This window comes from Meriones unguiculatus, chromosome 6, assembly GCF_030254825.1.
Source record: "Meriones unguiculatus strain TT.TT164.6M chromosome 6, Bangor_MerUng_6.1, whole genome shotgun sequence".
NCBI classification, from domain to species: Eukaryota; Metazoa; Chordata; class Mammalia; order Rodentia; family Muridae; genus Meriones; species Meriones unguiculatus.
The window spans coordinates 29,600,052-29,627,355 of NC_083354.1; the positions used below are offsets into that span (position 1 = coordinate 29,600,052).

The 27,304-nt window shown below is 41.6% G+C and overlaps 2 protein-coding genes across 3 annotated transcripts in view; both read left to right on the forward strand.

Annotated features, from left to right (window-relative positions):
- The first annotated feature begins 15,140 nt into the window (after window positions 1-15,140).
- Window positions 15,141-22,305, forward strand: Xcr1 (X-C motif chemokine receptor 1). Its single transcript, XM_021646541.2, has 2 exons — window positions 15,141-15,233; window positions 19,969-22,305. The coding sequence occupies exons 1-2, from the start codon at window positions 15,212-15,214 to the stop codon at window positions 21,003-21,005; spliced, it is 1,059 nt and encodes a 352-aa protein (XP_021502216.2). The 5' UTR covers window positions 15,141-15,211; the 3' UTR covers window positions 21,006-22,305.
- A 1,719-nt stretch (window positions 22,306-24,024) lies between these two features.
- Window positions 24,025-27,304, forward strand: part of Fyco1 (FYVE and coiled-coil domain autophagy adaptor 1) — a 74,952-nt gene continuing 71,672 nt past the window's right edge. For both annotated transcript variants that reach the window (XR_002476757.2, XM_021646542.2), the window contains exon 1: window positions 24,025-24,157. The gene's annotated coding sequence lies outside the window, so the exon portion shown is untranslated. The remainder of the gene's footprint in view (window positions 24,158-27,304) is intronic.

The following is a 27,304-nucleotide window of genomic DNA, read 5'->3' on the forward strand; positions in this document are numbered from 1 at the left end:
TATATCTATCATCCATTTTGAATTAATATTTATCTAGAGTCAAAGGTCTAGGTTGAGTTTCTTGTTTGAAGTTTTTAGCCTATGAATATGCAATTGCTCTAGTATCAGTTTGTTTGTTTGTTTGTTTGTTTGTTTTTAGAGACAGAGTTTCTCTGTGCAGCTCTGGCTATCCTAAATCTTGCTCCATAGACAAGGCTGGCATCAAACTAAGAGATTCATCTTTCAGGGGCTGGAGCCTCTGGCTCAGAGGTTAAGTGCACTGACTGTTCTTCCAAAGGTACTGAGTTCAATTCCCAGTCAACCACATGGTGGCTCATAACCACCTATAATGAGATCTGGTGCCCTCTTCTGGCATGTATACATAATACATACTGTATACATAATAAGTAAATAAATCATTTTAAAAAGAGAGAGGTTCATCTGTCTTTGCCTCCTGAGTTCTGGGATTAAAGGTGTATGCCACCATTCTAGCACCATTTTAATATTAAATCATTTTAATTTTATTATTATTCACATACTGTGTTGGCCTGGGATTTCTCCTGGCCTGGGTGCCAGCTGCCATCCCAGGTTTGCTTTTTGGGGTATCCAGGCACCGTTGCACACTTGGATGGAAAGAATGAAGCTGTGAATTTGAAAGAAAGAGCCTTCTTCAAGATGGTTTTCAGGGAAATAGCCCTCATTATTGGGAGGGGGGTGAATAAGGGATATATATGCCTTGGGGAGTAGCTAGAGGTATTCAGGGTGAGTATACATCATTGGCTGGGGCCCAGGTGATCGCAATGCTTCGTTTGCATGAAGAAGAATTCCAGGCAGTAGTTGGACAAGTCCTTATAAGGAGGGAGGAGGTTTAACCTGAAATCTGGACACCAGATTATGTGACTGCCTCTAGGATGGAAGAAAAGATGATCATGCAGGCTCCATGCAGTGCACCAGGACATACAGGCCCAGAGCAAGGAAAGAGCAGTCCTACTCTGCCAGTCTCAGGACAAGATTTTCGGAGTTTGGACACATCTCTATTTCACTTTTGCTCTGAACTGTCTCCCCAGTTGCATGGATTTCAGGCCCCACGTCAGTGCAAGTGACGTTTTAAAAAAACAATGACATCGCATAGGACAAACCAGGTACAAATAATTTAGTGTCCTTGAAACTATTAATGTCTAAGTTGATTACTTGATTCTTGTCTAACAAGAGAGTTGAATTGTATTGTACTAATTGCAAAACAACCACTTTCTGAAAATGTTTATTTACACCGTAGTTCACAGCTAAAGGAACTAGCATAGCAACCTCAATTGCCTATCACCCTTGTGCAGGATGACATCTGGGTTGGCTAGTCTCTTCCATTAGTCTCTGTATCTAGCCTTGTACTGGCCTGCACAAGCTTTAAAAAAGTTTAAAATCAGGTTGAATGATTCTTTTCTTTTCCCTTTTTCCCCTCAAAGTACTTTAGTGATTCTTGCTCTTTTGCTTTTGCATGTAAATTTTAGAACAAACTTGTCTATATCTGTAAAAAGTTTTGAAAGATGTTAATAGAAGCTATAATCTGATTTGTGAGGAAACTGACATTCTTAGTATGGTGATCTTACAACTCATGAATGTGGCACCTCACCATTCGATTCTTGTTTGTTTGTTTTTCTGGTTTAAATCAGCATTGTAGGTGGCAGTTTATATGATTTTTATGTAGTTAGAAGACTGATACATGAAGTGTCTCCATGCTGTCCCCATTCTGCTGGATGGCCTCTACCCTACCCTACATTTTCCCTAGTTACAGAAAACACACACACACACACACACACACTCCAAACCTGTGTCAACCCGAAAAATTGAGATAGAAACTGCTGCACTGTTGAAATAGCCTTGAGCTTGCACACTTCCTACTCCCTTGTGCTTCCTCCTTGCTATCAAAAGTGAAGCCTTAAGCTTTCAATCCCTCCTTGCTATCACAAGTGGCCACATCCTGAACAGGCCCATTATTCAAGGAGGACAGAGGCATCAATTTAAAGAATAACTGAATTTTTTTCCAAATCATCTCCTAACATCAGTTTATTGTTTTTTTGCTTCAAAAGAAACCTGCTTCTCCCACCTGGGTTGCAGTTTCAGCTCTGACTTAGCCCCTAGCTGGCTAGAAGTGTTTCCCCACGGTGAATATAGTTGCTACCTGGTTTACTTTGACTTCAGTGGTCCTGTCCTCATTATTTGCATGACCCCCAAACCAAACATTTTGGTGATTGGAGGGGAAATTGCACAGTCTGAGAAAAAGAAACCCCAAGTCTCTAGCAACTTTGTTCTTTTGGTCCTGACCAGTTGGTAAGTTTTTATGGTATCTGTTTCTGGTGTCTGGACAAACTGGGCTCATGAAGAGCAGGTGGACACACTATTGGTCTCAGAGCTGGAAGGTTCCAAGGGATGCCTCGACTCCTCCTCTGAGTGTTAGGTTGTTCATTTGAGACCATTTGTGACTGGGATGGGACCACCTGCCAATGGCAGATCGCAGCACAGTGCTCTTCCTTTTGTGTCTGCCAGCTTTTCTTCCTATCAGTTTTGTCTTCTCGCTGTTTTCTTTGGTGTCGGTCTCTTTATTGTTTTTAACTACTGAGTTAGTTCTAAACATGGGTCAAGCCTCCTCACACTCTCAAACCCCTCTGGGATTTGTTTTTCCCATTTTCAGGACTTTAAGATGCTATAGATATCTCCACCACCTGTGTAAGCCAGAATGGCTCAAAACTTTTTGTTTGCTGGAATGGCCTGCCTTGTAAGTTGGCTGACCCCTTAAAGGCTCCTTTGAGCTTAAACTCATTCTTCAGATTCAAAATGTTGTTTTCAGCAAGCCTGGCCATCCAGACCAGGTCCCCTACATAGTGGCCTGCCATTACCTTCTGGTTGGCCCCCTCCTGGTTAAAGTCTCTTATTTTCCCTTCAGGAAATGAGACCATAATTTCTTACCATTCAGCCAAAGGAACCAAAAGAAAGATCTGGCCAATATGACAGCCCTGCAATGTTGCCTCCATCATCAGATCCTGAACTGGAGGACTCCCCCCACCCAAAACCCCCAGTCTGGCAGGCAAGACCTGCCACCCTCACTGACACACCTGACTCCTCCACCTCTTCCCCTCCTCAAAACCCTCTATTCCTTCCCTTCCTCCAAACCTCTACTCCATCACCGAGCCCTTCCTCCTCCCCTCCTCCCCTTATGTTCTCCTTATGGGCTGAGTTCACGTCATATCCAATCAGGGAAGTCTCAAATTGCAGCTTCTATTGTTCCTTCCTTCTGACTGCTCAACGGTTCAAAAACTGCCCCACCATCCTTGATGAGACACTTCATCAAGATTTGAAAGAAATACCAGACCTCACACTCTGAAGTAAGCCTCCTCCAATATAGAGATGCTCTTCTAATTACTTTAAAAGATTTTGATTCTTGCTTACAGACCACTAAAGAATTACCACTAGTCCTGGACAGCCTGGGATATAAAGTCTTAGCCAAAAGGGCCCATATTTGTGTCCCTACACGGACTTCAAGAAGGTAAGGGATGGCTATCTCCTGCCAGGAGGCAGGCCATCTTGGGCATCCCTTTTCCTAAAAATAAGACACAACCTAGAGAATTCCTTGGGTGGGCAGGCTTCTGTGGACTTTAGGTACCTGGGTTTTCAGAGATGAAAAACCTCTCTATGAAGCAACCTGGGGAACTGAGGACTTGCTCACTTGGACTGTTGCCCCAAATTAAGTGTTCCAAACTATCAAAGAGGCCCTTCTAAAGGCCCCAGCCATGGCCTGCCAGAGATCAATAAGCTTTTCCAACCATTTATAGACAAAAGAGCTGGGATAGCCACAGTAGTCTTCACACAACAATTGGGACCCTGGAAAGGACTGGGGTAACTTACTTGTCTAAATGACTAGACCCCATGGCTTCAGGATGGCCCAGCTGCCTCATATCATCACAGCTACTGTCCTACTTGTCAAGGACATTGACAAACTGATCCTGGGACAATCTCTCCCCCCTTGGTTCAAAGGATACTCAAAAATTCCCCTGACTGGTAGACGACAAATGCCAGACTGACTCATCACCAAGCTCTACTCCTTATCCCCCTCAAAACAGTTCCTCTTGAATGCCACTCTCAACCAGGCCACCCTGCTGCCAGACTCAGACCCAGAAATTCTGCCTGACTACATGTAGAATCTACAACAAATACATGGAACCCAGCCAGACTTGACAGACACCCCTTCCCCCGGCCAAAACCAGATGAAATCTACTTCACTGATGGCAGCAACTTCATACAAGAAGAAAACAGGTATGCAGGGACAGCAATAACAACACTCACAAAAATTGTCTGAGTATTGACCTCACCACCTGGGACATCTGCCCAAAAGGCTGCACTAATAGCACCAACAAAAGCCCTCCAGTTGGGGTGGGACAAAACTGTTAACATTTACACTGACAGCTGATAGGCCTTTGCAATGGCCAATGTACATGGGACAAGAAAGAGGACTCTTAACAGCCAAAGGAAAGGCTATTAAAAACAAATAAGAAATCCTTATTGTCATTCCTCTGGCTGGGGAAAAACAAAAAAAACAAAAAAACTGGCTATCATCCATTGCCCAGGGCATCAGAAAGGGGACTCCTATGAAGCCCAGGGCAATAGAAAAGCAGACCACACAGCCAAAGAGGTTGCCCTGGCTCTTACCAACTTACTAATAAAGATGCCAGCCCCAACATTGCCCAAAATGCCAGAATATTCTACCCAAGATAGATGGAGGTACACAAAAGATGAAAGACTTATTCTCACAGCTGGCCAAATTCCTGATCTACCAAGTCCACAAAGAAACACAAATTGGCCAATGGAAATTAAAAGAGCTTCTAGAACACTCAAAATTTAAAATCGTTAATGTAAACCAGTTAATGAAGATCTGTATGACTCAATGCCTCCTCTGCCAGGCTACTAACCTACAGAGAAACAAGTTTTCTCAAAACAGAGAGAGGAACTTCACCTGGAGTCCACTGGGAGGTGGACTTCACTAAGGTAAAACCTGGTATATATAGTCTTTATAGTTACCTTTTTAGGATGGATGGAAGCGTGCCTTCTTTTTTTTTTTTTAAGCTTTTAAAAGATTCTTTTATTTAATATGTGCATTACAGGAAGCAAAACACAAGAATCCAAGAGCTAAGTCACCCAGTCAAAAACAGCTCAGCTCAGTGTGTCCTTCTAGATCCTGCAAGTACACATACACTTAGGTAATTAAGATTATACAGGAAGTACCATGCTTTCCCCACATCGTGAATGTTAACCAGGGCAATAGAACTAAAAACCCCACGCTACATGAGCATTTTGATAACCAAGAATACCCCATGCCATCTCAATCTGTCAGACAAAATTGTAATCCTGGCTTCCTTGGCTACAAAAAATTCATAGGCAACAAAAATGGCAGCAGGCCTTTAGATAGATGTACTGGCAAAGTTACAATTAAATTCTCCATTCCCTCAGTGCTCAGTTTACAAGGAAACAAAGCAACAGACCACACTAAGTTCAGCATTCCTAGTTCATCATCAGATCTACATATTAACATACGAGGAAGGGGTGTCCCCCATCAATACATGTATTCCTATGGAGCAGCTGGAAGACCTATGGCAGGGGCTCTCAGGATGCCAGTCTCAACACAGCACTGCAGCTCTCGCCCGTGAGCCGCCCTCTGCCCTCCAGTCAGCCTAGCAACATGAGTTAACTCACACTCTCCAGACATGGCTTAACAATTCTGTGTCCAAGAGGAACCTTTTCTGTCAATTCTACCATACTTTTAACCATGTGCTCTCCTTTAGGATACTTCAATAAACACAAGTATTTTACCAGAAATGCACATATGGACCCCTAGGTTCAGCTGCAAACCATCCTCTGGATGTGGTGAGGGGATTAACAAAGGCCACGCCCAGAAGACAGCCTGCCCAAAAGGCTAGCAGGATATTTAGAGTGATTGTTTTGCTACTTCTGACATCCTTTGGGCCCTGGGACTTACCCTCTAATACCTGGCAACATTAGCTGAAATGCAAACCTAAGCAATGGCTAGCCGACCTGGCCAACAGGAACTGCGCCTTTTTCTGAGCACTGTTCTCTCCCATAGCCCACCCCCCCCATAACAGCATCTGCTCAAAGACCAAGTTTCCCAGTGTGACCATTCCTATGAAATAACAAAACTACTTTAAGGTGATGTTGGCCTCTATTTTCACCATATTGTGCATTTTGTACATGTATGAACTAGTGCATGTGAGCACATGTGTGCCGCTGCATACAGGTGAATCCGTTTTCTCCTATCATGTGGATCCTGGAGATCAAACCCAGGTCACCAGCTTGGTGGCACACACCTTTACTGAGACCTAAGTGTTTTTAAGAAGTTTTGTTTCGTTTTTTCCTACAAACACAATTTAAAAATATGTCTTTTCACTAACTTTGTTCCACACCAGCAGCCTCTTCGTCTAGGAAGACTAGGTGCTGCATACTTGGACTTGTCTGTTTTTTGTATACACTATACACTGCCTCCTGGCCTGGGCAGATGCAGGTCTTATCTAAAGCGCAGTTTCTCAGAGACTGATTGGCCTTGGCAACCTCTGGGAGACTGACCCTGGCAACTTTGCAAGTGGGGTGTTCTGAGCCCGAGAAGTGAATAGCTCCGTGCAACCCTGGGAACCAGACAGCAAACTTTGTGTAACCTCGAGTGAACTCTTGGACGCCTTGCCAGGTGGCACAGATGTGTTGTTACCATGAAAAAATTTGCTTGTACCCTTTGCTTTATAAAGGGTTGCTTTCACATTCAGTAAACTGAGACCTTGATCAGAAGCCTGTCTAGGTCTCCGTTCTTTGAGTCTCTGTCCCCCATTTCCACTCCTTCTTTCAGGTAGACCCTGTTCGACTAGCCCGTGGGACAGGTTAGTCCCACTCAACTTTGTTCATAGCAGTTTTATTCATAATATCCAGAATCTGGAAGCAGCCTAGATGTCCCTCAACCGAAGAATGGGTAAGGAAACTGTGGTACATCTACACAATGGAATACTACTCAGCTATTAAAAACAAGGACATCATGAAATTTGCAGGCAAATAGGTAGATCTGGAAAAGATCATCCTGAGTAAGGTAACCCAGACTCAGAAAGACATGCATGGTATATACTTACTTATAAACAGATCTTAGCTATACAATACAGGATAACCATACCACAATCCACAGACCTAAATAAGCTGAGTAACAAGGAGGCCAATAGGCAGGTTGCTTAATTCTCATTAGAAGAGCAAATAGAATAGATACCAAAAGCAGTTGAAGAGAGGGAACAGGATGGGAGCCTTCCATAGATCTCCTCTGAAAGACTCTACCGAGCAGGGTTAGGGGATTGAAGCAGGGGATTGAAGCAGATGTTGAGACTCACAGCCAAACTTTGGGCAGAGTTCAGGGAGTCTTATGGAAGAGTGAGTGGATAAAAGGACCTGGAGGAGACAGGATCCCCATAGGAAGACCAACAGAACCAAGAAATGCAGAGACTGATGCATCAACCAAGGACCATGCATGGAGATGACCTAGACCCTTCGCTCATCTGCTCAGATGTAGCCAATAGGCAACTCAGTCTCCATGTGGGTCACCTAGTAAAGGGGACCATGGGATGCTTCTAACATGAACTATGTTTCCTGATCTTCAGTCAGTCCCTCTCAGGCCACAGAGGAAGAGGTTGCAGGCAGTCCTGAAGAGACTTGATAGGCTATGGTCAATTGGTCTTATTTAAGTTATTGGAGTTTTATGTATAGACTTGTTCACAATATTTGATAAGTAGCCATTGATTTCTAAGGGGTCTGTTGTAAAAACCCACTTCAGTCCTATTACTGAGCATTTTTCTGTCTTCCTTCGTGTTTCTTAGTCTTTTTACAGTTTATCTCACTGTTTCATATTTAAGGAATTTTGTTTTGTTTCTTTTGCTTTTATGTTAATTCTGTCCTTTTTTCTTTCTTCTACTTGGCTTATTTTATTTTGCTCTTCTTTTTTTCTGGATGCTTGAGATAAGATGTTAGATTACAAGTAAAACACTTTCTCTTTTTTAATGTAAGTCTTTAGTGCCATGAATTTCCCTATCACCGTGACTCACTTTCACTCCATAGAACCTGATATGCTGCCATTCATTTTTATTCCATTTGCTGGCCTTTTTACCCCTTCTAAGATTTCCATAACCTTGGATACTATACTATTCTTACTGGTAAGATTTGATGCCAATTTTCAAGAACATTATATTAGTTTGTGTGTGTGTGAGTGAGAGAGAGAGAGAGTGTGTGTGTGTGTGTTCTTCTAATAATTTCATAGTGCTGGAAGGAGAACTTCTTAAGTAACACCTTTTTTACTTAAGAAGGCTAAAACTTTGTTAGTTAACTTGTGTTTGACATGAAAGCATTATGAACTGTGCATTCATTTACACACACAAGCACATACATATGCCCATACATGCCCACACATGTGCCTGTTGTAGGGAACCTCAGAGTCAGCACAAAACATCCCAAAACCAAGTTCCAGTACAAAGGAGATTTATTTATCCCAGATGGACAAAGGATTAAGAGACGAAACAGAAGATAGAGGAGGAGGGAGCAGGAAAAGAGAACAAGGAAGAGAGGGAAGAGGTATTTGTCCAGTGGAGATTGGGATGACAACGAGGGATTGCTTCTGGATGGAGAGGAGACATAGTGGCCCATGGGTGAATGGAGGTTTATAAAGGTAAAAAGAAGAAACCCTCTGTTAGAATGAAGAGTTCAATTTTAATTAGGCATGTTAATTAGGTAAGCCAAATGGGGCTTTTGATTGCTGGACTTCAATACTTTGATAGCTAGACTTTGGTAGCCAGCCCCAGGAGCAGGAAGTGGCCAAATAAGGGAACAGACCTTGGGGACTAGCTTTAGGAATTTAATCTAACAGTTTTTAGCAATGGAACGGGGGAAAAGGGCAAGGTCTGCAAGAGCCATGTTTGCCGTGCTTGGGCTGGCTAGAGTTTCTTCACCCACAGTACGCTTATACTCACACCTAACCAGGAGAGCTCAAATTTCTCATACACAAAGAATAGAGAAACTGAGAACATAAACTAGAGAAATGCTCATTTCTCAAATGCAAATCTGATAGCAAACACTATGATAGATGAGAAACAGGAAAATAAACTGTTTGGGGGGGGAAGCACCAAGTACTTTTCATCTTTAAAAGAATTAGGCCAAACCAAAACTTGCAGCGGAAATATTGGAGACGGTATGTCAGAGTCTGGGTTAGCAGATGCACTGCATTTAGGTTGACAGCATTTACCGAAACCAATCTTGAAACCACTTCCCATCATCACCACCTCATCTTAGCAAAGTTAATCAAACTAATTCTACTTCTAAAACCTGAAAAGGAAAAAATCCCACAGTAAAGTATACAACAGTCAAGTGAAAAGTCCAGGAACAAATGGTATATTGAGAAAGAAACAAAGCAGAGGATATTGCATAGAAATTCAGTGGCTGATGCTAGCACTGTTCTTCTCAGATGGTATATTGCAACATATATAAACTCTTGCAATCTTTCCTCTCCCATCTGTTAATTATTAATGTCTTCTGGCAGTTCTGGTTTAAGTTTTGTTTTATCTAGCTGGGTGTTGGTTACTTAAGAAAGGTAGGGTTTATTTTTGGATCACAACTTAAAAGGGGAGGTAGCACACCATGGAGAGAAGGCATGCCAGCAGAAGTGTGAGACCACTGGCAACACTACATCCACAGTCAAGGAAGCACAGAGAGATGAATGATGGTACTCATTCAGTCTGAGACCCCCGAGCAGTGGCATATCACCAACCACATTCATATCTGATCTTCTCTCCTCAGTTTACCTCTCTGAAAACAGCCTCACAGGCACAGGTGTATCTCCCAAAGTGATTCCAAAACCAGTCAAGTTGACAATCAAAGTTAACCAGCATAATCTGGAACATCACAGGACAATAGCTTTGTAAAACTTTCACATATCTAGTTATGTCCAATGTCCCTTAGCATTAGCTAACTAGAATACCAGATCTTTGTGCTCTAAGCTCCAAATATACAGAGGAGGCAACTTCACTTCCCTGTTTAAGCTAAGAGCAGTCTAGAACAGTATTCTTCAATCTCAGGGATGTTGACATTTTGGTAATTTTCTTTTTTTCCAGTTTAACAGCACTCTGCTTTATTCCACAGTACCATTCAGAAAAAAAAAAAAAAAAAATTAAACCGCAGAGTTCTCTGGAATAGCCTTGATTTGTTTTCATTTGTTGATCTCCTTAATGTCATACTTTTCCTCCTCTTTCTACCCTGTTCCTACTACCTGCCTTTCATGATGGTCCATACCATCACTTCCAGTAAGTTTTCTCTGAGTGTCTATGTGGCAGTACACAAACTGGAAAACACTTTATCAAGAGAGATCATATATTTTTCAATCAGGAATGTGGGCCTCTGTGACATTTCATATTCTGGGCATCAAAGCCGTCCATGATTGACTAATCTATGAAGGAGTGCTGTTCTAAACTAGTATAGTGGTTAGTAGAGCTAGCCAGGACTGAAACAGCCCAACTCTTGTAAATCAGCAGTTCCTCTCTTTCCAGCCACAACTCTGTGCCCGTGCCTCTTACAGCCCACACCTCACCCACTCAGTACCACTTTGTGGCCCAGAGAAAACCTTTATACAAGAGTTACTTCCACACCTAGCATTCAGCCCCTTCTTCCTGGATAACTTTTATTCATCTTCTGATTGTCCTTTAATATAACCTCTCCCCAAGAAGGCTACCCTGCTTCCCCAAGGCCTCTTATAGCACTTAGCACACTGGCTCTGAACTTTCTACTTTCACACCTGTGAGCCTGTGAGCCTGTGAGCACCATAAGGATGGTACCCATGCTTTATCCTTTTTGAACTACCATGACATAGAGTAATGCCAGGCTCAGATGTTAAGATGAATTTTATGGCATGCCATCCAATGATAAACTCTTGGCCTCCATCCAACAAATATATTACAAGTGTACAGCTTCGTTATAGGTAGATACCAGAGTCCAGTGGCATCTACTATTTTTTCCAGTATTGGAACAAATAATTAAACCAAAGACACATGGATAGTGGCAGAAGAAGAGACAATTTATTAAGAAAGAGAATTTCTGAGGAATAAAATGTGTCAGAGCTGGGGAAAAGGTCAGTTGTCCAGTGGCAATTGCTGTCCAAAGGATTGGCATATTTACATCCCAATGTAATATCATCAGCTTTTGGGTTGTTTACAATCTTTTTCTGGATATGCTGTTATGTGTCAGCCTTATTAGGGGGATCTAGTATTTCTACCTTCTGTCTTTTTTTTTTTTTTTTTTGGCTTGCTATTTTTGACCTCAGTCTTTGTCCTACTCTCTACACACAGCTTCCTGCATTGCATCTACCATGTTCATCCAGGCATCTGGGGATAGTAGGGCTGTGCATTCAGTAAGTACTTTTCCAACTCATTGACATACTAGTTCATTTAATCCTCTCAACTCAGTGAGACTGGTGATGTCATTATTATTAGTTCAGACAAACGGAATTACCAAAATTACATAAGCACAGAGTCCAGGAGTCTGTGCTTAACCCTTGAGAATTAACTCTAGAGATGTGACATTATCTCAGTTTTGTTTGGCTTCCTTCTCCCACACCAAAATCCTTTGCTGTTAGGTCTGGATTAGGCCTGTGAATCTGTCATAGCTTCATGCAGTGATAAATGATGGCAACACCACAAGTGTGGCTATAGCTCTTTTGTTCTCTATCTCAATTGGCCTAGCTCTTGGTATTGCAGAAAAGCCCTATACTTCACTTCATCTCAGCATTGATTGATTAGAATATCTGTGATTGGAGAGGAAAAGTAAAAGTCTAGGTCTAAATTATCTTGACTTATTGTTATTCATTTATTCATTGCCTTACTTTGTGTTTGGCCTAAGAGCTATCCTTTTTTTAATACTTTTTTATTTTTTTAATATTAATCACAGGTTATTTACTTTGTATCCCAGCCATAGCCCCCTCCCTCATTCCCTCCCAATCCCACCCTCCCCCCTCATCTCCTCCCTGTCCTTTTCCAAGTCCACAGCTAGGGGAGGTCCTCCTCCCCTTCCATCTGACCCTAGCTTATCAGGTATTTTGAAGACTGGCTGCAATGTCCTCTTCCGTGGCTTAGCAAGGCTGTTCCTCCCTTGGGGGCAAGGAGAGGTAAAGGAGCCAGTCCTTGAGTTCATGTCAGAAATAGTTCCTGTTCCCCTTACTTGAGAAACCCACTTGGCTACTGAGCTACCATGGGCTACATCAGAGCAGGGGTTCTAGGTTATATCCATACATGGTCCTTGGTTGGAAAGACAGTCTCATAGAGGATCCCCGTGCCCTGATAGATTTTTTCCTTGTGGAGCTCCTGTCCTCTCTCAGTCATATTAACTCCCCCTTTTATCATCTGATTCCCTGCATTCTACCGAAGGTTTGGTTATGAGTCTCAGCATCTGCTTTGATACGGTGCTAGGTAGTCTTTCAGAGGCCCTCTGTGGTAGGCTAAGAGCCTATCTTATGACTATTATATAAATCTTTTTGAAATGTACTGACAGATCCCTAGCTTCCAGCACCCCAAAGACTAAGAATGCTATCAGACAGCATCTGAGGCATATAGCAGAGACTTTGTTGTTTTCACCAATTCGTTTGAAAGGGGTCTTGATTTATAATGTTCTTTATTCTCTTATTATAAAAATTTCATGACACTGTTATCTCACTGGTATTTGGGGCAACCTGATATCTGTCTTCCCAGTCTGTTAATCACTCAAATTTGTCTCCAGAATAAAATATTTTTTTAATTTCCTTTGAAGCGAGAGCTGTGCTTTGTGTCAACAGTGTCCTCACCAGCACAGTGGCATCAAGTAGATGAATTCATGAGTGAGTTAGAGCAACAAGAGATAATGTTCCAGGGGATCTGGATAGAAACTGCAAGACTTCTTATAACCTACAAGTCTCTGAGTGTCCTTCTTACCATGTTCTATTAGCAAAGCAAGGCACCGTGAACAGCCTATGTCCCAGGAGAATGGAGTTAAGCGTTGTCTCAGCTGAGGGAATAATAAGGAGGGCCCAGTAGTTAAAGGTGTTTACCACCTAGCCTGAAGATCAAGCCTTAGGTCCCACATGGCAGAAGGAGAGAATAGACTTCTACACATTGTCCTTTAATTTTTATGCATATGCCATGACACATACACGCACACCTGAAAAAGCCACAAAGAGTTTTTTAAGATCTTACCATGTTGGATTTCCCACACTGCAGTAGAGCGAGGAAGCCTATGTCTTGCTGTAGGGTCTTAGCTTTATACATTTGTGTTGCGTTTTTGACGATATGTGCCACCCATGGCCCTATGCAATAAAGACACGCACACCCACAGAGCGAGAGAGAGGAGAGAGAAATGAGTAAGACAATTTTATAAGCAGGATCTCGTAAAAAGCTTAGTCTAGAATAGTTAAGCTGTGCCTGACATATGATGAAAACTCAAAAACATGTTGGCTGTAATTTGCATACAAACTTTTCCACAAACCCAGGGGGTGGCTTTGCTCTCTAGTTTTATGTCAATTTGATACAAGATATAGTAATCTGAGAGGAAAGAACCTCAGAGGATAAAATGCCTCTATAAAATCTGGCTGTAGGCAGGTCTTGATTATTAATGGAAGGAAAAAGGGCCAGCCCATTGTGGGTGGTACCACCTCTGGGCTGGGGTCTTAGTTTCTATGAAAAAGCAGGCTGAGCAAGTCAGAGGAAGCAAGCCAGTAGCAGCACCCCTCAATGGCCTCTGTATCAGCTCCTGTCTCCAGGTTCCTGCCCTGTTTAACTTCCTGGCCTGACTTCCTTCAATGATAGATTATCATGTGGATATGTAAGCCAAATAAACCCTTTCCTCCCCAACTCGCCTTTGCTTTTTATCATTATAGCAATGATAACCATAACTAAGACAGTGGCATTATCTATAATACCAGCATGTAGGAGATAGAGGCAGTGTTGGTAGAGAATGCAGGTCTTCTTTTGCTGGTTCTTAGCCTCATAGATAAAAGAACTTGAGAACAATTATACGGTTTGAGAGAAAAAAAAAGTGCAACAACCTGTAGATTTTCTTAGATTTCAGGGAGACAAAAACCCATGCTATTTGAGTTACAGATCAGGAAAGCAGGCAGCCTCAACAATAGAAGTTGGCCAGCTGCGTGTAGGGTAGGGTAATCTTTAGAGAGAGACAGTGAGAATGTCCAGAGAGAAGTGAAAAGACACTGTAGACCTTTTCCTCTTTTGCCAAAAAAAGTGGGAAATGGTATGTTTGCATTGCATGCTATGCAATACAGAAGTCATAATATGCTATATGAAAGCCCTTTATCTAACTAGCCATAATCCTGGAAATGGAGAGCTAAGACTTTGTTAAATCAAAGAGCAAATTTGGTAAGTACGAATTGAAATTTGGAGATTTGAATCACAACACAGTCGAGAGTCTGGGCATTCATTTATTTTTTTTTTACAAAGAGTGAACAACCAGCTGGAATGAACACTTCAGGTTCTGCCCACTGTCCTTGTGTAGTTCTTGAGCTGACATATTTTGATAAGTTCCTGTGTATCATGCAGACTCATTCTGGAAGCCAGAGATGCCACTCCCAGAGCTCACAGTGCAGCAGCAGTACCTTTTATTCTGAGGTTATTTGGATGTTTAGATAGAGTCTCATTGTAACCCAGGATGACATTCAACTTACTATATAGACAAGATTACCTTAAGTTCTAATACTCTTACCTCTATCCACTAAATTTTGAGATTATTGGGAAGGAACCACCACATCTAGAAAGTAGGAGTGCCTTTGATATGACAGTATGTCCACATCTGGTCTCATATGCATGGGACTGCAACACAGATAGAGCCATATATCTTGCTGGAGTTGGTTGGCTGGACAATTAGGCCAAAAGATCCCCAGTGCATGTCTAAACAGTGTTTCTGAGCTTTATAGTTTAACGAGCCTCTTTGCTGTTCATACTGAAACTAAGCATAAGGAAACATTAAGAAATAATTTCAAAACTTCATCCTTTAATAAAGAGGAAGTTTGAAGCCAAGCTAGACAATTTAGTGGCACCTGTATCAATCATAAGGTGAGGCTCTTTGTGACACTCTACGCTGGAAGAGGAAAACAAAGGAATCACAAAGCATACAGACTTTAAAAAGTGACATGGAAAGAGGTTCAGACTCAGGTGAGTTCTCTTGCATACATTTTAAACTTACATTTTCTTCTCCTTTTAACAGCCTGCAGCAGGGTTTCTGAATGAAGCCTTGGTGGTCACCAAAAATACTTAGTATGTTAACAAACCTTAGGAGTTCCAAGGCTTGCCTCTGAGACACAGATTCCTTTCATCTGGGCTTTTCCAAGAATCTGTACTTTTAGAGAAGGCAATCTGTGCACCTTTCCTTGAATAGAACAGATATAAATGTTTTCCTTGTTGAAAGAAATGGAGGGTTTGTTTGACTCTAAGCTGCTATATAAGTTATTATTTTTGATGGCTGGATAACTTAGATCTATGTTTCTCAATCTAAATTATCTCATGGTCTGAAAATTAAATTCACTCCCGTAGAGTTGAGATAAGTTATGGGGATGGTGAGGAGGGGGGAATAACAGGAAAAAATGGAAACCAAACTCCTTAAACATGTTAACATAAATAACAGCTTCATTTAAAGAATATAGCAATTTTCTTTGTGCCAAATATAAGTGACCATGATCCAAACATGGAGTCAAGTTATCTTGAAAGACCTAGTGTACTGGGGACAAGTTTACATGATATTTTACTTTGTGAGACAGTCTCACTTAGACCAGGCTGACCTCAAATTCACTGTATTACTATAGGTGGCCTTAAGCTCTTAATTCTCCTGCCTCTGCCTCTGGAATGATGGAGTTACAGGAATTCACCAACACATCAAGCTTTAACATGAACTTTTACAGTAACAGAACAAAAGAAAGTCGTAAGTTAAGGTCTTGACTAAATATATGGCTGTGTCCTCAGGTAGGCAAGCTACAGCAGGACATAGGGATTTCCTGTATAGGTCTGACTGAGATCGTGTGGCCTTCTTAGCAATAGTGCAGGTAGGGGTTGCTATATTACCTCAAATACATAAGCTGATAGAAAATGGCTATAACAAGACTATATCTCTCCACAACCACAAAACCCTAATAAGCCAAGGACAAAGAGTCTTCAGGCTCCAATACACAAAGAACTTCCGTTCACAGATGCTATTCAGGGACGTTTGGAATGTTCCACCCTTTACCTTGGAATCCCAAGTTTTCCTAATACATAACAGGATAGCCTCCAAATTTAAAAAAAAAAAATGGAGTGGTTTTGGGGTTTTGTAATATTGTTTGTTCAATATCATTTTTGTTTCTAATTTGTTGAGAGCTTATATTGATAATGGATGTTAAACCAGCTTCCACAAGTTGTCCTCTGACCTCCGAATGCATACCATGGCAAATATATGATGCATACACTCATAAACACAAATAAATAAATAAATGTAATAAATATTTTAAATGCATTATTGAACTTGACCCAACTTATATTTTAGGAAGAATATTTTTGTTGAGGTAAATATGAAGCACAGCTAGTAGAACATTTACCTCATGTGGACAAAGTTCTAGATTTAGTCTCCAATACTACATAAACCTGCTGTGGTGGCACAGACCTTGACTCTTAGTAGTCTCAAAGTAGAGCCAAAAGGATCAGAAGTTCAAGAGCCGTGACTATATAATGAGTCTGAGGCCAGCCTGGAGAACTTTTGTTTGTATGTTTATGAAGAATATTAGTCTGTAGTTTTGGTTTATTGTACATTTTTTTATTTTGGTATTATGGATATACTTGCTTCATAAAGCAAGCTGAAGAGGGATCTATCTTCTATTTCAGATATTTATATAAGATTGATATTACTTCTTCCTCAAATATTTAAAAAAAATATCCTGATGCTAAGCTCTGCCTCACCTGTAGGGAACAGCACTTCAAATATCAATTCAGTTCTTGCAGATATTACTAGCATGTTTGTGGTTCAAGGACAACCCTTTGAGTTGGATAGATGGGCAAAACATGGGACTTTCTATCTTTATTCCTTCTGTTATTTATACCTCTCACTTTCCAGTAGTTTTAGTTGCCCTAAATCTGCCTCTCTGGTTCTTCAAAACAGAAAACAACAACAAACACACACACAAAAAAACCCACAATATTTGTATAGCTTATTGTATATCTTCAGTTGCATCCATTTTCCAGAAAATGACTTAATACCATTTTTCTTTATGGAGGAATAAAACTCCCTTGTGTTATGCCTTAGTTATTGTTTGGTTGCTATGAAGAAACTATGATGGAAGCAGCTCTTATAAAAGAAAGCATTTAATTGGGAACCTGTCTTAACAGTTTTAGAGTTAGTCCATGATCATCATGGTGGAAGTAGACAGGCATGATGTTAGAGTAATAGCTGAAAGTTTTACATTCTCATTCACAGGTAGCAGTCGGGGGTGGAGGGCAGAGAAAGAGAGAGAGAGAGGCTGGGCCTGACTTGTGCTTTTGAAGACTCAAATCCTACTCCTAGTGACACACCTCTTAATATTTCCCAAACTCTTCCACTAACTGGTGGCTGAGCATTCAAATATCTGAGCCTACAAGGTCATTTTAATTCAAACCACCACATTACACAAGTCTCATTTTCTTGATCAGTTTATCAGCTGACAGATGATCTTTGGCTGATACTGAATAGTGTTAGAAGAAACAGAGGTGCAGGTATCTCCGTGTTGTATAGACTTAGAGACCTTTAGACAGATACCCAGGGGCGGGTCATGTGGTAGTTCTATTTTTAGTTTTTCAAGGAACATTTATAATGATTTCCATAGTGCTATACCGCTTTGCATCCCACCAGCAGTGAATAAGGGTTCCTTTTCCCCACACCTCACCACCATTTGTCATTTTTATAATGATAGGCACTCTGACTTGGGTGATGAAATATTAATGTGGTTTTAATTTGCTTTTCTCCAGTCCCTAAAGATATTCTTTGTGATTTGAGCCGTTTTTACTTCATCTTTTGAGAACTGTCTGTTCATTTCATTAGCCTATTTATTGACTGAGTTGTTCAGATTTTTAGTATTTAGTTCTTAAAAGTTCCTTATATATTCTACTACTAATTTTCTGTCAAATATATAACTAGCAAAAGATTTTTTTCTCTCATTCTAGGCCATCTCTTCATCTGATTGTTTCTTTTGCTATGAAGAAGCTTTTAATTTCGTGCAATCCCATTTGTCTATTTCTTCTATTATTTTCTGAGCTACTGGAGTCCTTTTCTAACAGGCTCCTATGCCAAATCTGAAGTGTTTTCTGTTTTCCTCTATCATTCTCAAAGTTCAGGTCTTACTCCACTTTAAACTGTTTTTTGAGATCCAGTTAATTTTCTACATGTAGAGAACCATTTTTTCCCAGCAAAATTTGTTGAAAAGGCTGACCTTTCTCCAATGTATGTTTTGACATTTTTGTCAAAAATCTGAATGGTAGCTATAGCTGTGTGTGTTCTTTATCTATTCCATTGATCTACCTGTCTTTTAGCCACAATCGTGCTGTTTTATTATGACACAATACACTTTTTAAATTTAAAAAAAAAATAGATATCTCTGGCTGACCTCAAACTTATGATCTTCCCACTTTAGTCCCAGGGTAGCCAAACTATAGGCATGTACTGCCATGCCCAGCTTATTTCAATTTTAATATTTGAAAAGCTCAGGCTATTTCTCTATCTTCCTCAAAATACAAGAACTAGGTGTTTGAATTGCAATCTTAGCTGCTCCAGATTCCTGGTTTTATAATCCTGAGAAAGTGTTTTCACCAGGCCGAGCATTCTCCTACCCTATGAAATAGAGGTAGATATATTTTACAAAAAGTTGCAGAATCACAGGGAGCTGTTATGTTATATAGGCACAGTGTTTCTCCCCCTGCACACACAGCCTGTAATGAGAATTCACCTTTCTGGCTCAGATAGCTGCTGCTTCAAGTTTTCATTCTCCTCCTCATACAGCCCAGCAGCTTCAATGACCTATCACAATGAAAATTACAGCCCTTCCAGGCTTTTCCTCATCCTTCTCATCTCACTGCAGAAACACTCAGTTACTCAAGGAAGTTGAATAAGTTTTGTTCACTACAGTTTTCTTAGCTGCATTCCTCCATCGCTGCTCCAGACACTTGCTTGTCTCTATAAGACCTGTAAACTACATTCTCAACTGAAAAAGTTTTCTGCCATGAGAATTAATCCTCTGTGTTAGCAAGAATTTGGCCTTCCAGAATTTTCATCTGTAGCCTTGGAATTATTTTTGCTTTAGTCTTTTTCAGGCTAGCCTAAGAAAGAGAAAAAAATTTTAATGGAAGTCTGCTGTCAAGATCTATGCAGTTTATAAAGAGAAAATAAGAGAGAATAAGGAAAGTGAAATAAGAAGAAAGAGAGGAGAGGAAGAAAGACATAGAAGACAGATAGGACAGTCTTTATTCATTTACTGAATAATTGTGTGAATGACATTGAATAAACGCTCCCTAGCCACTTACTGAATAACCAAATGAATGAATCTGGGAACAGGAACCTACTTTTATCTCAAGTATTTCACTCCAGTTCTACTTCTCTTCTCCTACATCTGCTCTGAACCTGCGCTCTCTTAAGCCTTCTCAGCTGCCAGTCTACCAGGAAAATTGGGCCTGTGACAAAGTGTAAATCAATGCTATGTGTCCTTGGTCAAGAAAATCTTTCTTCACGAAAGAAAAAAGTGGCTTAATAACTTTATGTAGTGGACAAATTCTCAGTCTTGTTATATAAATGGTTCACCAATGGAATCTGGCCCATGGACCTTACTTTTTTTGTAAAATGAGTCATAATGATCTCTATTCTAACTATATGGTTTTAAACCCAAAATGTCTATCATTTCAGGTCCTCTCAGTATCCATGCCACCTGGGTCCAGATGGAATCCTCTACAGCCTTTGAGAATACCACCTTTTATGATTATGATGATGATAGGAGTTCTCTGTGTGAGAATGCCATTCACTTTGCTGAATTCTCCATAGTTGTCCTGTACTCTCTGGTATTTCTCCTCAGCCTGGTGGGCAACAGCCTGGTTTTGTGGGTCTTGGTGAAGTATGAGAATCTAGAGTCACTCACCAATATCTTCATCCTTAACCTGTGTCTCTCAGACCTGATGTTTTCCTGCCTGCTGCCTGTGTGGATCTCAGAACAACTTTGGGGTTTGTGGCTAGGTGACTTCCTCTGCAAGCTCCTCAACCTGATCTTCAACATCAGCCTCTACAGCAGCATACTCATCCTCACCATCATGACCATCCACCGCTACCTGTCTGTAGTGAGCCCCATCTCTACTCTGGGTATCCATACCGTCCGCTACCGTATGCTGGTGATCACATCTGTGTGGGCAGCCAGCATCCTGTCCTCCATCCCTGAAGCTATCTCCCGCAAAGATATTTCCAAATCATGTCAGTATTCTGAACTTAATGGGTTCGTGGCCTCAGTCTACCAGCACAACATCATCTTCCTCCTTTCCATGGGTATCATCCTGTTCTGTTATATACAGATTCTCAGAACCTTGTTTCGTTCAAGGTCCAGACAGAGGCACCGGACAGTCAGGCTCATCTTCACCATTGTAGTAGCATACTTCCTCAGCTGGGCTCCCTACAACCTCATCCTCTTTCTGCAGACACTACTGAAAACTAAAGTCATCCAGGAGAACTGTGAGATCAGCCAGCAGCTGGTCATTGCTATTCCCATCTGTCGCAGCTTGGCCTTCTCCCACTGCTGCTTCAACCCAGTGCTTTATGTCTTTGTTGGGGTCAAGTTCCGAAGCCACCTAAAAAGTCTTCTCCGGCAGGTATGGTTGTGCCGGCAGAAGACACCCAGCCTTGTCCCATCCCCCTATTCCCCTGGTATCTTTACATATGAGGGCCCATCTTTCTACTGAGAGGAGAGGATGGGCACATGGAGGTGACTATGGAAGTTGGAGTAAGGCAAGGAAAAGTGGATCAGGAACAAGAACTGCAGAAAACGCAACAGTGGAGATGCCAGGGGCATGGAGGAAAGACATGACACCCGTGAGAAAGTGGCTTCTAGCTGGGCAATCAAAAGCAACACTTCCTGGACGTGGTTCATCATTCATTCCCTTACTTAGACATAGATTGCATATCGGTGATTGGTTAGAAGATCCTAAATGGAAAAATTTCCAGACTTTGGGAGGGCTTGGAGTTCAAAGTATGTGCAAATTGTGCAATGAGTTTACTGGCACATAGGGTTGTCCTAAATGATTTCTTTTTCCTTTTGGTTGTGGCTGATTCTGTGCTTCTTAGCAGCTACTGAAGAAAACTTTGGGACAAGAATAATAATATCCTCAAATAAGAACAGTCATGATGAAGTCTAGACCGTAAAATCCCACTAAACTGAAGATAGTTCTGTATTCTGGAAACAGCTGCTAACACATAAACTAGCTTTTAAATATTTAGCCCATAATTGAAGAAATGAATGCAATATGTGTTACTCTCTGCATCAAGTAACTATTTGGACAATACAAAGATGAATAAGATATTGTTGCTAACTTCCAGGTGACACCATCCATCCATGAAGGTCCAGATAAGCAAAGTCCACTTTACAAGGGCATGCAGGTTGAAGATTCCTCTATCATCTCATCTCTTCCAGATTGAGAGAAAGACAGACAACTTCTTGCCATTTGCATGATAATGCCAGCTTTCCCCTTTTAACCATTTTCCAAAGTTGATTTCTCCTCAAGTACTCCATTCCCTTTCTCTAAGCTCCCAGAGTCAGATCCTGTGGATTCTGCCTTTCCAGCAGCTCTCTAACTTATTCTCATGATCACACACCCATGACTTCATCTCTATAATGGTCATTATTTCAGTATTTTCCTTTTCCTCCTCCTCCTCCTCCTCCTCCTCCTCCTCCTCCTCCTCCTCCTCCTCTTCCTCCTCCTTCTTCTTGTTCTTCTTCTCTGTTCCATCTTTCTCCTCTAGGAAGCTTCCTGCTTGGGATTTTTCTTTGGTTTACAACTTCTCTGCCTGGAGTTTTTCTTTGAAGCTTTAATAAAATTGTCCTTAAGCTTCCTTCTGAGTCACTTCTTAAATTCTTTTATTAAAAGAATTTTAATAAAAATTAAGAACCCCAAGAGAGGACCCAGATTTCCCTGGTAGTATAAGATGACTCCACCAGAATGCCCAGAATTTCAGGGACTAGTATTACCATCAGAGCAGCTTAGACTGTTAGAGACAGAACTCAGATATTGTCCTTTCAACCAAAAATAAATAAATACAATCATGTAACATATTTTAAAGAATTAATGAAAAATAAAAATTAAGCCAAAAAAATAGCTATGGTTTACCAGGAAGTAGTAACTTTCAAGGGGAAATAGAGATGGCTCAGCAGTTAAGAGCACTGACTACTCTTCCAGAGGGCCCAGGTTCAGTTCCCAAAACCCATATGGTGGCTCACACCCATTCTTAACTCCAGCTCCAAGGGAATCCATTTCCCTCTTCTGCCCTCCTTTCCTTTGTAGACAAAGCTGAGCATTTTCATGTATCTGACATTGTGTTAGGAAATTTCCACTCCATCCTAGTTTACAGTTCTGACCAGGTTAGCTTGGAATTCCTTTACCTCTCCAAGCCTCAATCTTCTCATCTTTGAAGTATAGAAATGAATCCTACCTACAAGCACAGATTTGTGCTGAGTTTTAAACATAATGTTATTAAGGTTCTTGGTTGGAGTATAACATATTAGGTTCTTGATATATGCAATCATCAGATGCACAACATTTTGGTCAATGTTGTACCACGTATGACTGTGGTCCCTTAAGACTAAATCATCCAGTGATGTCAGAGCCATCTTAATTTGTCTAACTATACTCCAGATTGCCTATGAAACTCTTAAAATATGCCATTGCCCTTAAATAACTCACAATTGTTGAAGGCCTATCTTCTACTTCTCTGTAAATTTATTTGGGGTCTAATTTCATACAAGGGTGTATGAAACAACAACAACCCATCCTTAACAACCCAAAGCTGTTCAGACTGTGGTTAGACTAAGTTTTCTTAGCTCACTATGTTGATAATTCTTCATTTCTGGTGTCATCTCCTTCTACTTCTCCCCTTTTTTGTTTCATTATTAACAGAAAAGAGAATCATTTCTGTTCAGAAGGCTCCTTTTTATCTACATCCACAAACTGCCAACTCTATCAAGTTAATATGTTGTTTCATATACCTCTAATGTAAAACACGTCATTAACTAAGAAATCTATTTTTCTTTTTGTATGAATTTATCCTGAAAACCTGGAGTGCTGAGGTCTGGCAGATCCCGCTAGTTAGCTAAGTCCTATAAAGCAGACAGGCATTTCTAGCTAAAATGCTGAAAAAGCAGAGTGAGGAGAAGCCAGCTAGAGCTAAGGAATGGAACCTAGTTAGGGATGATGTTCTTATGTTCCTCTTCTTTAGCATGTTCATTAATACTGGTCTTGGAATGCAGTTCTATTGCATCAGGCTTCAGGGTGCTTTGCAATACAGCAACAAGCAAACAGGGGTCTTAGGAAGCTAAGCATGGTAGGTAGTTTATTACACATAATTTCAAAAACTGTTTTTATGTTTCTGTTAACGAGGGGAATAAAAATGGAGAATTTAGGGTAGGCAATACATAGTGAGTTCAATAAATAAAAATAGCACAAAAGTACTAATGAGATTTTTATATTGTTTTGGGGATTTTTTTAATCAGGTACATTATATTTACAGTTTAAAGCCAATCAGCCACATTGCAAGTGCTTAACAACAGTAACCAACAACACTAGATCAGGAGTGCAAACAGACGACTTCCGGTTCTTCTCCGAGTAGGCAAAGCCTGTTCAGGTTTCCCGAAAGGAACGTCATGTCGTGGAGCATGCCGGGAGCCGTAGTTGATGTTGCACCCGACGGGAGTTGTAGGCCACTTGCGGAGCATGCCGGTAGTCGTAGTCCGCGCGCCCTCTCGGAGTACTGTGCCCTTCATGGCCGCCGGCACTGCGCTTGCCCACTCTTCCGCTCGGCCTTAGAAAGTTTCGTTTCTGCCCAGCGGTGGACCACTGAGCGTGTAAGTGCCGCGGGCGGCCGGAGAGACATCGGGGACTCTGGGACTGTTCTGGACCCCGGCGCGGAGGCTTCTCGGGGGCGTGGGTCCTCACCTGTTGCTGAGGCTGTCCCCTCCCACTCAGGGCGCCCGCTGCCGAGAGAGAACCCCCTGTCCAGAGGGATTGGCTTCAGTACCCAGGCTGTCTGTGGGGGGTGCTAGAAAGACCCTCCCGAGCCGGCAGAGGGGCCACCCTGTGGAACCTCATGGTGAAGTCGCTCTGTGAGGCGGAGTTTCGGCAGTACTCCAGAAGCCCTAGCCACGGAGCCAAAACGTAAAGTTCTCGCGGGCACTGGGGCCTCAGCCTCTGGAAGACAAGACCTCCTCTTTGCAAGACTCCTGATTCCCTTTCGATCCAGGAAGGACAGTTTGTTCCTTTCTGTGACCTCGCTGATTTTACCCACTGCTTTTGTGCTTAAGTACATCCAGGTAGCTCTGGTGAATTTCTGGAAACACCTGTAGGACAACTTAGTGTATCTGGTTAGCTAGACTGTGAGCTCCTGCTGGCACCCAGGCTTGAGTTGGGTATGAGGGGCGGAGTGACATCCTATTTTCATAAAAGAAGAGAACATGTGGTTGACACTTAAGCCGCATAGCTTCCTTTAATGCGCTTAACAGTTCTTTGTGTCACTCTTGAATGTTCCCACTGCTGTCTCCTGCAGAAAAACAGCACTTGATATTGTCTGTGTTGATCAGTCTCTGTCCTTCTGCTTGTCTGACTTACCACAGCGCTTTCATTTCTAGACAGAGAAATGGGTCAGGGGCTTTTAGGGGCAGAGGATCAGCACTTAATCTACTTAAAGCCTCTCTCAGCAGTGGTGGTCTGAAGCAAGGTTAATTCTTCTGCCATCTGCCTGCTGCTGTTGCCGGATGGGGAGAAGGGTGTTGAGCTACAGGTTTCTGCTTTTAGTGTTGCAACCTTCTGGATCCAGTGGCTAACCCCTGACCCTCTCAGTCTATGACAACCAGTTCTGCTGTGTTGAAATTCAGAATACTAGTTATGGGCCAGGATTGTTATCCTAGAAATCAGTTCAATGTTGATTGACAGCCTTCTTTTACTGAAAGGAGCTGAAAAACTTTAGGAAACAGGATTTATCTGCTGTTGTTTAGTGTTCAACTCTGGGTCCCACTTTTTGAAAATTGTTTATTTTATTAAGAAAATAGATAAAATATACAGAGTCCTGCAGTGCCGTGTGTGTGTGTGTGTGTGTGTGTGTGTGTGTGTGTGTGTGTTTAACCCAGTCCTTTGGTGTGAGACAAAAGATACCATTTGTTATAGCAAGATCATCAATAACATCTGGTGGCCTTGACCAACGTTGGTCCTTGAGGCTGGAGACCTGCTGCTTCCAGAACACAGAGTACTCAAGAAATGTCCGTGCCTAGTCCTGGCTTCGCCTTACAGGGAAGGGTTGGCTGACAGGTCACCTTTGATTTCTGGTGATTCCAAAAACAAGATATTAATAAATCAAGACTGGAGTATATCAGCATGAGCTAGAGGAAGTGTGCTGACTACCTATGATCTCATGGGGTGAACCACTAGTAGAACTCAAGAGATAGGAGCCAACATCACTCACTACAAGCATCTCCCGGCAGCAGAAAGGGTCATTACTAGGGTCTGGAACCACAGAGGTATCTGTAAGCAGAGGTATCTGTAAGCAGAGAGGCCATGTTGACATCTGATCACTTAGGTGGCTGTTATGTTCCTGCTTCTCTCAAGCAGCATTTGAACCTCAATTTGAGCAGTTATTGTGGGATAGAAAAGCACCTTCTACTTTCTAGTTTGTTGTTGTTTATGAATCACTAGAATTAACTAAAGTGTCTGTACCATCCTAGGATCATAGCTCCTGCTATGCTCATTTTGGCAAGAGGAATAGTGTCATTCATTCTCTGACATTGGCACTACTAAATTAGCCTGGTGTTTATAGTGGCCACTGGTGGTCCTTTTTGTTCATAAGGCTTTCTGGCATTTGAACAGCACCAAGGGCCCATTTTCATTTGGTCCAGGTTGCATTTGCAGGTTGCAGTACATTGTGGTTCAGATAAAAAGTGTAGGAAAATCTGTGGTTTGAGTACTATACTGTGGCCTGGTGATTGGTTTCAGTACCTATGGACTGGTCTAGTGGTTGTTTTTAGTACCTATGGACCAGCCTAGCCAACCAGTAACCTGAGGTACTGCACCTTTGGCCTGAGGCAGGACATCACATTCAGGATTTCTTAGCATCCAAAAAACTTGGACCAAAAGAGCCATCCAAGCAAACTTTTCATATACTTGGAAGTAGGCCATGAGCAGAATTCCCAGAGAGATTCTGTGTAACCTGGACAGCTGAACCAGAGATGGTCAGTTGAAATGAAATTCTGAAGAATTTGCTGAAGCTGAAGCTATAGCCCTGGATGGTTTTTGTTTGTTTGTTTTGCTTGTTTGTTTCAGGACAACCGGAGACTTGGTCAGGAACATGGAGAAGCTACTTTCTTAGCCAAAGTTAGCTATTGAGAATACCTGTTCTTCTCCTTCTACTTTCTCCAACCACAGTTCTTAACCTATATGTGAAGGAAGATAAACGTTCACCTCCCCTACATTGTACCCAGAAAACAAATTAGAAAATGTTCATATAACTTCAAGTGAGCTAAATGTACATTGAGTCTCATCTAACCATGCCATGATCCTCATCACATTATTTGTTGAATAATAAAGTTCACACAAGTGGTCTAAAAGTCTGAGCAGAGTACAAATTGACAGAACTCACCTATACCCAGTAAGGGAAAGTGTCTTGCCCATTGCCCCTAACTCAACTTGAGCTACCCTGTATAGTAGGAAATTTAAAGGTGTTAACTTTTTCTAACCTGCTAACTCCCAAACAGTGGGACAGAGACCCTGCCTCATAGTGAACTCCCTTCTATTCCTTTCTGGGACCCCTCGCTTCCTCTCTCCTCTGCCCAGTCATTGGCTGTTCAGCTTTTTATTTAGCTAATCAGAGATAATTGAGGAGCATTCTTTAGACCGAGTTGATACAGGAGATTCCTCAATACTCATTACAAAGCCTGTGTCTGGGAACTGTAACCAGATCTGGAGCATAGAAATCAGCATCTGAATACATAGTGCACAAGACCCTC